This window comes from Mastigoproctus giganteus, chromosome 7 (assembly GCF_048544385.1).
Source record: "Mastigoproctus giganteus isolate SK-2022 chromosome 7, ASM4854438v1, whole genome shotgun sequence".
Taxonomy (NCBI): domain Eukaryota; kingdom Metazoa; phylum Arthropoda; class Arachnida; order Uropygi; family Thelyphonidae; genus Mastigoproctus; species Mastigoproctus giganteus.
Window position 1 is genome coordinate 154351474 of NC_143581.1, and position 10579 is coordinate 154362052.

The 10579-nt window shown below is 33.2% G+C and overlaps 1 protein-coding gene across 3 annotated transcripts in view; it reads left to right on the top strand.

Moving 5' to 3' along the window:
• The window catches only part of LOC150083270 (secretory carrier-associated membrane protein 1-like), a 202693-nt gene extending 193644 nt beyond the window's left edge, over positions 1–9049 (top strand). For 2 of the 3 annotated variants that reach the window (XM_090377142.1, XM_090377143.1), the window contains exon 9: positions 8809–9049. In XM_090377142.1, coding sequence (XP_090233268.1) covers positions 8809–8961 — 153 coding nt within the window. In that variant the 3' untranslated portion in view covers positions 8962–9049. The remainder of the gene's footprint in view (positions 1–8808) is intronic. The other variant, XM_090377144.1, reaches the window with a different exon arrangement.
• Positions 9050–10579: the final 1530 nt, after the last annotated feature.

Genomic DNA, 10579 nt, shown 5'->3' on the forward strand with positions numbered 1-10579 from the left:
TTTATAAAATTAAATTTCAGGACAAGAATATATCTTTAAAGGAGAAATGGAATCTAATTAATAAGGTAATAACTAAAAGAAGTAGAGTTATTGCAAATCAGCTAACTAGTTTTATGCACACTATGCGTGGTAGTAATAAGCCATTGCAATTAGCTTGTAATTTTGCTAAGAAGCTTACAGATATTTCTTCTTTTAATTCTTTTTATTGTAACACTTTATTTCCAAGTATAAATGTTATATCTAAACTTTGTAATTCTGCTGCAATACCTGACCCATCTTATGATGACATTTTAAAAATAATAAATCAGCTAAATAATAAGAAATCCACTGGTATTAGCATTAGTAGAGGCATTTGATGCAAGAAAGCAAGCTTATGCAGCATCAGCCAAAAAAAAAAAAAAAAAAAACCCACTTCCACTTCACCCCTCTGTTCGTTCCAAATATACCTGTCCAGCTGAGCCTTAAACTTATTTAGGCTATCAACCTCCACCACAAGGGATGGAAGTCTGTTCCACCAACCAACCACCCGCTGGCTAAAGGCAAATTTCCTCACGTCTATCCTACATCTGTCTTTCCTCAATTTGAATTTATGCCCTCTCAGGTGATTTTTCTGAGCTAGAGGAAGAATCCCATCAGCATTGAGCATGCTTAAACCATTCAAGGCTTTATACACCTCTATCAGATCACCTCGCTGGTGCCTAGTCTCCAGACACTGTAATTTGCAAAACTTAAGCCTTTCTTCGTAAGAGCACCCCTTTGTTCCATTCACTAATCTTGTTGCCCTTCTCTGTACTCGTTCCAGCAGCTCTACATCCTTCTTGAAATGAGGCCTCCAGACCTGTATACAGTACTCTAGGTGTGGCCTGACCATTGCCTTATACAATGGAATAATTACCTCCTTATCCCTGCTGGAAAAATTCCTGTATATCATTGACAATACTCCATGAGCTACTCTTGCAGCCCATCTGCACTGCTCAGAGAACTTCATATCTGCCTGCACAACCACCCCCAAGTCCCTTTCATTCTCTACCACTGTCAGTGTAGTACCACAGAGTTGATACGTTGCTCTGGGGATGCTGTTTCCCATGTGTAGTACTTTACATTTGTCAATGTTAAACTTCATTTGTTTTGATAATCACACTAACAAAACAATAAAAGCTAACAAGGAATAATTTTCTGTGTCATTAGTCCAATTGATCTCAAGAATGATTTGTTTAGGACAGTACCATTCAGCTTTAATCTTATTTCAGTTTAAACCAATATAAAAAAGGTCTGTTTACAGATTATAATAATTATAGGCCAATTACATTGCAATCAGTTTTGAACAAAATAGTTGATAATTACTTGATCTCTCATCTAAGTAATTTTTTTCAACAAGTATCAATTATTAAATAAGAGTTTATATTCTTACCGGAAATGTATGAGTACTCAGTTGTTATTAGAGCAATTAATTGACAAATTTAATCTATCCTTAAATAACAATAATTTCATACTAATATTGTTTCTTGATTTGTCAAAGGCCTATGACCTAATCAATTTAAGAAGTCTACAGGATAAATTATTCTCATATGGTGTGTGGGAATATTCTTACACTATTAGTAAGTTATTTGAACCACCGCAAGATTTCTGTTAATACTGATAATCAGAACAGTAATAAAATAGATATTAAAAGAGTCCACAAGGAACTCACTCAGGCCCCTGTATTATTTAATATTCTTATAAATGATATATATTAGTGTTGTTCAAAGAGTCATTATTGAAGTTTATGCTGATGATATAATTTTGTATACAATTGGGAGAGATTTAAATAGACTGGATTGATAACAATCAGTTATCAATAAACTTTTCTAAAACTGAATTATTACTTATAAATGCCCCACATCAACTACCTGGTATCACACATGCTATCAAGTTACATTCATATTGTTGCTTACATAAGAATGACTTTGAATCATGTTCTTGCCAACTTGAAATTCTCTCTCATTATAAATATCTTGGGTTATGGATTAATCATTCTCTTAACTGGAATACACATTAATTATTTGATCAGTAAGGTAAAATTTTCTCTATATTTTTTTTACCATATTAGACATAAATTTACTTTAGCAAAAAGAGTATCTGTGTATTTTGCATTGGTTGATTTGGTTCTAAATTATGCTGTAAATATTTGGGCAAGAGCCAATACATCTGAATTACTTATGAAGAATGAAATTATACAATGGATACTAAAACTACTTATTGGAAGTTATATTCGGAATGACATTAACAAAAGGAAAGGTGTTTTATTTTATTTTATTTTATTTTTTTTTATAGTTGTTGGCGCATCAACTTCTGTGGCCATAATGCACCTCCCAAGGTTTTTTTGCAGTACTTTGATCCAAGCCCGAGGTGGGATTCGAACCCGCGACCTTTAGGTTGCCAGGCAGGCACTTTACCCACCCGGCTAGCCCGGTCAGCAGGTGTTTTATTATAATATAAGATGGTTTACTACTCAGAAATTATTATTAATTTGATTTAAAAACCCTTAATGCAATAAAAAGTGATAGAAATTCTCTAGAAGCAGCAAATTACAGTTTACATCGTAGAGGTGCTTATGTATTGTGACATCCTAAACCATTAAATAAATGTGGAACAAGACATCCTTATTACATTATAAATAACTGTTTGTCAGAGTTGGATTTTAAAATTAGGCAGTCACTGACATACACTCAGATTAAATTTTATTTAAAGTTTTTAATGTTCAATGAGCTAACATTAGAATTTTATTTGTAATTGTTACTTGATCTCTTTCTTGATCATAAACCAACTAATTTATGATCTTTTTTCTTCCTTCCTTCCCCTTCTTTCCTTCCTTCCTTTTTTTTTTTTTTTTTTTACAGGAAGTGAGATTGAGAACTGTATAGTCAAATTTGTGTTCGAGTAATTTTATAACGATAACTTTCTAACAATCAGGAAATGACCTATGTAATTATTTACATGTGCATTTGTAGTGACGTGATTGCCCCGACCACTTGTACTCTGTGACTCACATCCCTCTTCTCCTATTGTCTACCCCACCATGTGGCATTCTCAAGGTCGAATAAATATCACTATGTAATTATTTACCGTGTTTACATAGGTCACTTAGGAAAAGGCCTTTTGCTTCGGGTTCCATAATGCATGAGGAATATTGTTTAATCCGAAAGAGCAGGACTAAAATATTTACAAACTATACAAAAATTTAAAATATTTACAAAATACTAAACTATTTACAAATATACAGACTATATTGGGTCCTTCATCAGCTAACATTACAATGGAACATCAAATGATGCGAGCGTGTTCATGTATTAGACAGTGAAGCACATGCACAAAGTTGGTGAACATTATGGAGGCAGTTATCGCTCAAATAAGTGATGTAATTGCCCTACCCTCTCCTCCCATTGGCTCCAATAAATATCACTAGGAGAAAAACTTTTTTAATGTCTCTTGATTAACAGTTAATCAAAATGGGACTATGTAGAGGTAAATGCTGGAAATGAGGTCACACGAGAACAGAATGCAAAGCACTGGGCTACTCAGTCCTAGGATCTTTAGACACAGCTCCTTTGTCGGAGTGATTAGATTGCAATTGCACCTTTTTGAGAATTTATTTGAGATTGACCAATGGATAAATTGGTATATTTCTTTGAGGACGTTGGCCTTGTTAGTTTTTCTTCTGCAAAGGGTCTCGCTGTCAGTTACAAGACTTGTCTAAAAAGTTTATGGTGTTTGCAGGAAACCTTCTCTGCAGACTTTGCTGCTGAAGGTTGAGCCTTATAGGTTCTTCTACAGATGCCAGCATTCTTCCTTTGTTGTAAGCGCAATGATTGATGATATATCTGATGAGTCTAGTCTGGCAACGAGGAGTTCAGCCAGAGTTACAAATATTAGTTTTGTTTAAAATCAACTTCCATGGTGTCCAGTCATAACAAGTCCCACTGGAAATGGTAAAGAGTTTTTGGATTACTTTGCTCAACCAGTGTAACAGCCAATGTTCAATGTTAAGGAAGTTGCTGAGGTGTTTTTGTGGAGCTGATGACCAGATGACAGATCCAAACAGTGCAATCAGAGATACATACCTAGAAATATACTGCATGACAAGTTTTGGATTCATCATGTCAACAAGTTCCACACATGCTCTCCAGAAGGCATCCAAAGTTCTTATCTTTGTTGTTAAATATGGAGTGAAGGAAAGATGCCTATCCCAGGTGACAACAAGATCAAACTGGTTTCTTACTTTATTGATGGATGCTCCATGTAGGTCGATGTGTATATATATATATATATATATATTTTTTTTTTTTTTTTTTTATTGGTTATTATATCATTTCAGCTGTTTTGGATGGGTACAGCTGGATATTCTACTGGTTGTTGTGTGACTGTCTGGGAGAGGGAAGGCATCTAAGTTATTTCTCAATGAGAAAAATATTTTTGAGTTATCCACATATGAGATGATGTTTTCACAGAATTGCAGAAACAGGTCCAAAATTCAGAAAAGAGTTACCAAGAGATCACCCACTTGCGAGCCACCTCTGTTCATACATTGAAGCAGGGTATAGGTACTCTGCATAACCTGTATTTGATGTCTTGAGAGGAGATTGTGCAGTATGGAAATTAGGTGTCTTTTTATCCTAAAATATTGTTCTAGACTCTGTAAAAGTGGTTGGATCTAAATCATATCATAGGTTGCTTCTATGTTGAGGAATACAATGTTCAGCTGTTCCTTGTTATTAAGTGCTTTCTGTATTCTGAAGAAAGTTTCAAGGAGGTTGGTGGTTGTGGATCTGTTTTGTATTGTTGAATGAAGATATACAGTCCACATCCAATGTAATACTGGTTGATACAGGATGAGCTTTCCAAAAATTTTTAGATTACACCCAATGGCTGTTGGTCACTAATCTTTCTATGTAGATGGTTTTCTGCTCTTTGGAATTGAACTATATTAACTTTGACCTTCTTGAACTCGCTTCTTATTGACTGCTGTTGAAATTATACATTTTAACTTATAAATAGTGCCAGAGAAATTATTTTTCTTTATGTTTCAGATACATAAAGACAGTATTTCATTGAAATTGGTTTCTGTGTATTGTTAATTGTTTGTGTTCATTTATGAAGTAAACATCTTTTATTCTCTCTCTTTCATGTCTTGTTCACAACACAGAATATATATACAGTAGACTTTCAGAATAGCGCCACCTTCAGGGATTGAAGGTGCTGTTATTTCAATTTTTCCATTATAAAGAAAGTTTTATTTTTAATATACTTAATGCAGAAATAAGAGAGATTAAGAATGCAATTTTGTTAACTGCACATAAAAAACATTAACATCCTGTAATATGTAAACAAAAAAACATAAACATACTTTAGTATATAAACATAAAAAAGAAAAAAAAAATTCTATTCTAGCTGATCACCTTTGAATATGTCTGCTTTAGATGTTGAGGGTGCCATTTCTTCTAATGCTTTATCTATAGTAGAGGGTACATTTTCTTGATGGTTTTCTTTAAGAATAGTAACTGCTTTTTTCAAAAGTTTTCTTATATCACTTTGTTTATGGAAGAAGTAATCACTTACTTCTTCCATAAACAAAGTATGTACTTGTATTACTTCCTCCATAATAAAGCTTGGATTTTGTTCAAAAAATGAAGAATATTTTCAGACCAAGTTATCTTTTCAGTTGTGTCAATGGCCTCTTCTTTTACATCCAAACAAAGGGCATCATCTAATTTCTCAGGAGTAACAATACTATTAATTATTTTCTTGATCTGGATTGTGATAATTCAACCTCATTATCATCAGTGAGCCATGCATCAATATCTCCAATTTCAAGGCTATGTAATGGATTTTCTGTTGTGGTGAATTGAACTGTCATAATTTCCTCCATGCTCTCACAAGAGTGACGGATTTCACAGTATTCCAAGCAATTGCTATAGAATATATTGCATCTTTAATTGTGAAGGCCTGTTGAAAGTTGAGAATGGAGATATCCATGCTAATCATTTGTTTCATAAAATCACTTCTGTAATGGCATTTAAAATTTTGGATAACTCCTGAACCCATGGACTGAATGAGAGAAGTGACATTGGATGGTAAATAACAGGAAAAAATATTTCCACAATCAGAAACCAATTTGGATTTATGAGGATGGTACCCTACAGGTATCAAGAAGCAAGACATTTAGAATTTGGACTCTTCCCCATATCACATAAATTCTTTCGAACTGCTGGAACAAATTCATGAGTGAACCAATCTTGAAAAATTTCCTTATCTATCCAAGCATTTTTTTGGGCCCAAGTCACCAGCAAATGCATAATTCTCTTCAAGGCTGTGGATGATGATATTTATCAGTTACTAAAGGCTAATTCTGTGTTTGCCTGATGCATTTGCACACATAAGAACTGTCACTCTTTCTTTATTTTGCTTAAAACCACTTGCACTTTTTTCTTTGCAACCTGCCAATGTTTTTTGGGGCAAACGTTTCCAGTAGAGACCGATTTTGTCAGCATTGTATATTTGGTTAGCTGTAAGATTATTATCATTAACAAGCTTCTCAAATGTCACACTATTCTTTAGCTGCCTCTGTGTCAGTAGACTGTTTTTCTCTTGCAATGTCTAATTTTCTAATTCCATGTCTTATCTTAAATTAGTTAACCATCCATCAGTAAAAGCAATTGTATCAATATCCATTTTTTTTTTTTTTACTTTGGCAATAATCATTGACCCAGATATAGCCATATCTTCCAATAATTTTAATAAAAAGCACTCATGCAGCACTTTATCTAAGTTTTCTAATTTTGGCGTGTGTAAGCTTTTTCTATCGGCTATCTTATTGTTGGGTTCCGAACATGCAGCAAATTAGCATTAGTAGAGGCATGTGATGCAAGAAAGCAACCTTATACAGCATCAGCCAAAAAAACCCCTTCCCATTTCACCCATCTATTTGCTCCAAATGTTTGTCTAGTTCTGCCTTGAATTTATTTTAGCTGTCAACTTCTACAACAACACATGGAAGTTTGTTCCAACAATCAACCACAAGCTAGCTAAAAGCAAATTCCCACATATCTGTTGTTTTTGCTATGAAAAGTTTGTACTTTGAATGTTTAATATTATACAATGTTGACGATCCAATGTTATATTCTGCCATTAATACACTCCTACTTATGCTCCATTCTATTTTCTCTATTGTCACTAAGCTTTAATGTTGTTGTTCTTTTCTTCTCTGTATGAGGTTTTTAACTTTAGGAGCCATAGTGAGCAGTTTTTAATTTAAAATAAATGTAAAACAATGGTATAATCTGTGATATCAGTACAGAATTCACTTTCAGGATGGTGAACGTAAACAAATACAGTAATCATGTGACTTGCCTTTTTTTTTCTTTTTTTTTTTTTAGCACTGCAAGACACTGCACTGTATGTAAACATCCAATCTCAATGTGCTGTTAACTCGAATGTTCCGTTATTGGAATGCTGTTATTCCAACAGTTTACTGTGTGTGTGTGTGTGTGTGTGTGTGTGTGTGTGTGTGTGTGTGTGTGTGTGTGTGTGTGTGTGTGTGTGTGTGTGTGTGTGTGTGCATTTTTTTTTTTTTTTTTTTTATGAAACAGAAAGGCCGAAATAAAACAGTTATTTTATCTATGCAGGCAATTAATGTTAAAAAGAAACCAAAAGGACAGAAATTGATCAAATGAAATGTGTGGTTACCTTAGTTTGGGTTAAAATCTTAAATTTCAATAAATTATCATTTATTGGGTATCATTTATAAGTGAAAAAAAATGTATAATTTCAGTAACACTCAACGTGACAGTAGTAGTAGTAATGGCCATACGGTGACAGGAAGCTTGGCTTTTCATGCACTAGCTAACAAAAAAGTAAGTAAATAAATAAATAATAAACCTACGTTACCTCCTCCTGTAGAAACCAACCCAGCTGGCCTTTGAACTCCCCTAAGCCATTAGCCCAAATACTCATGTAGTCAACTTATCCCAATGATTAACACCTCACTAGCTAAAGGAAAATCCTGCAATCCCTGTATAACTCTTCCCTCATAATTTTAATTTATGTCCCCTTGTTCTACTATCATTTAAGCCATAAAATTTCACATTAATCCATTTTACTATCTCCTTTCCTTAGAGCCTTATAAACCTCAATCAGATCCCCTGAAGATACCTAGTTACCAAGCTCTGTAACCAACATATTCGAAGTCTGTTTTCATACGGGTGTGCTTTAGCCCGTGTCAGATAAGTTTTAAGCTAGCATTACAAACAGTAGAATTTAGTAGTTTATCACTAATGATTATATCAACTATACACCTTACAGGTGAGGTTAACAAAAACATCATACAACAAAATTGCTCTCATGCAAATTGTTTGTAAGAAATTACTTCATCAGTAGAGAATGTTTTGTCAGTGGGAAAGATATATTTGTGATAAAAGTATAGGCAGATGTTTTGAAGTGTCACGTCATGTCACACTTCAAAATATAACGCTTAATATTTCAGGTGATCTGTAACCAACATCTGAATAATGTGTTTTGAATGTTATCATGGTTTAAGTTGTAGGAAGTACAATGCAAGTTTAACAGATTACTTTAAAACAAACAATGTTTGTAATATATATATTTTTTTATGATAAATTTGAAGTGTTATTAATATTTGTAGGAAATACATTTTCCTACATATTATGCATTTTCTACAAATTATTAGTCTCAGATTACTAAGTTCAATAAGCTGTCATATTTATATTATCTTTTCTAATTGCTTTTAATGTTTTCTTATCTTTAATTTAACAGATTCATAAAATCTATCGGGGTGGTGGAGGTAGTTTTGTCAAAGCTCAACAAGAATTTTCAGCTGGTGTAGCCCAGAATGAACATGTGCAAAATGCTGCAGCTAGTGCTGTATCTGGAGCTGTCCGTCAGAATTTATCAGGACAGCGCTATTAAATGATGTACAATAGCAACTTGGAAAATTTTTTGCAAGTAAAACTGATTTGAAGATCTTTTCAGGTTACTGAGAATGTATATTAATTTTAAAATCATCACATCCTTTATAGTGGTAGTTTTTCTACAGATATTGCATTTTGAAGGAAGAGAAATATATTTTAAGAACACTAATAAGAAACTTTTGATAATTCAACATTTGTTCTAGAGTTATATTTTATAAGGCTCTTTTTAAAATAGAAACTTACAATACTTTGTCTGTAAAACTGAACATAAGCATTATTTTGTATATCATGTAGCAGTTCACAATTGAGGAAGTATTGATTTGATTAAAAGATTAATCATATATTTGATATGCTATTTTCTGTTGTTTGTTTTGTTGATAATTTTTACTATATTAAATTTGAATTATCTAAAGAAGCTTTTGATATATGCAATATTTTGTAAAATAAAAATATTGTCATCGTGATATGTATTGTGTGCATGCAATTCTTAAACTTTAATATCTTTTTCATCCACTTCATATATGTTTCTAATACCATTAACCCTGGCTAAAGTAGTAAAGCAGCATTATTTTTAAAAAATAAAATACAATCAAAATTTCATTAAAAATATATAAATACTTGTTACTTTTGTTACTTTTCACCATAATATGTTAATATCTTCTACATTTATGTGTGTTATCTGATTCAGTTTGGCTTGTTTAAGCCCACATCATCATGAATCTTGTTTAGGGGTTTTACAAGATTTGTGATTGTGCCCTCCCTACACTAATTTTTTAAACTAACATAACAAAAAAAAAAAAAAAAGGATGCTGTCACTTGTAAACTAATTATATACAGATTTACTTGGCACAATTATTAATACACAATTATATACAGATTTACTTGGCACAATTATTAATACACAATTATATACAGATTTATTTAGCAGTTATATGGCAGTGATCAGAAAAAGTCCAGTTGTGATTATTTGAAGTGTCTGCAATTCAGCCCAGACATGATAGGAGAAAGTACACAATGACAGATTTTTCAGTCGATTCAACCCTCAAGGTACTCTGCATGGAGTAGAGTTTTTCTTTGCATGATCTGTGCTTTTTAATGAGAGAGAGAGACTGTTATTATAGCGATGGATATGCTTAAATGGGATGGGTGCAAGAATATTTGCTGATGTTATTGAGCCAATGTTAGACGGGTCAGAAAACTCCTAGTTTATTCAGGGGATACACAGACCAATAATTTTAACAGTAGCTGCAAGGTGATTCTTGCACTACTTGTACTGAGACATACAGCAGCCAGGAAAACAAGGAGTGGGGAATTACTGAGCCTGCTAAGGATCCTCATGGGAAAGTACATATATGGGCTGTGTTAAGATTGCTAAGAGCAAAAACACGTATACATGCCTGTACACTAATGTTAGGATTACAGTAAATAAATTTGATGAATTTAAAGTATTGGTTGCATTGTCAAATGTGGACACTGTAGGCATATTAGAAACATGGTGTCACTTGGACATAGGGAATGCAAAATTTGAATATGGCAAGTACCATAAGTACAGATGGAACAGGAGAGAGGAGGATGAGTTACACTCTTGGTAAAGAAGAACACAGAATCTAAGGCAG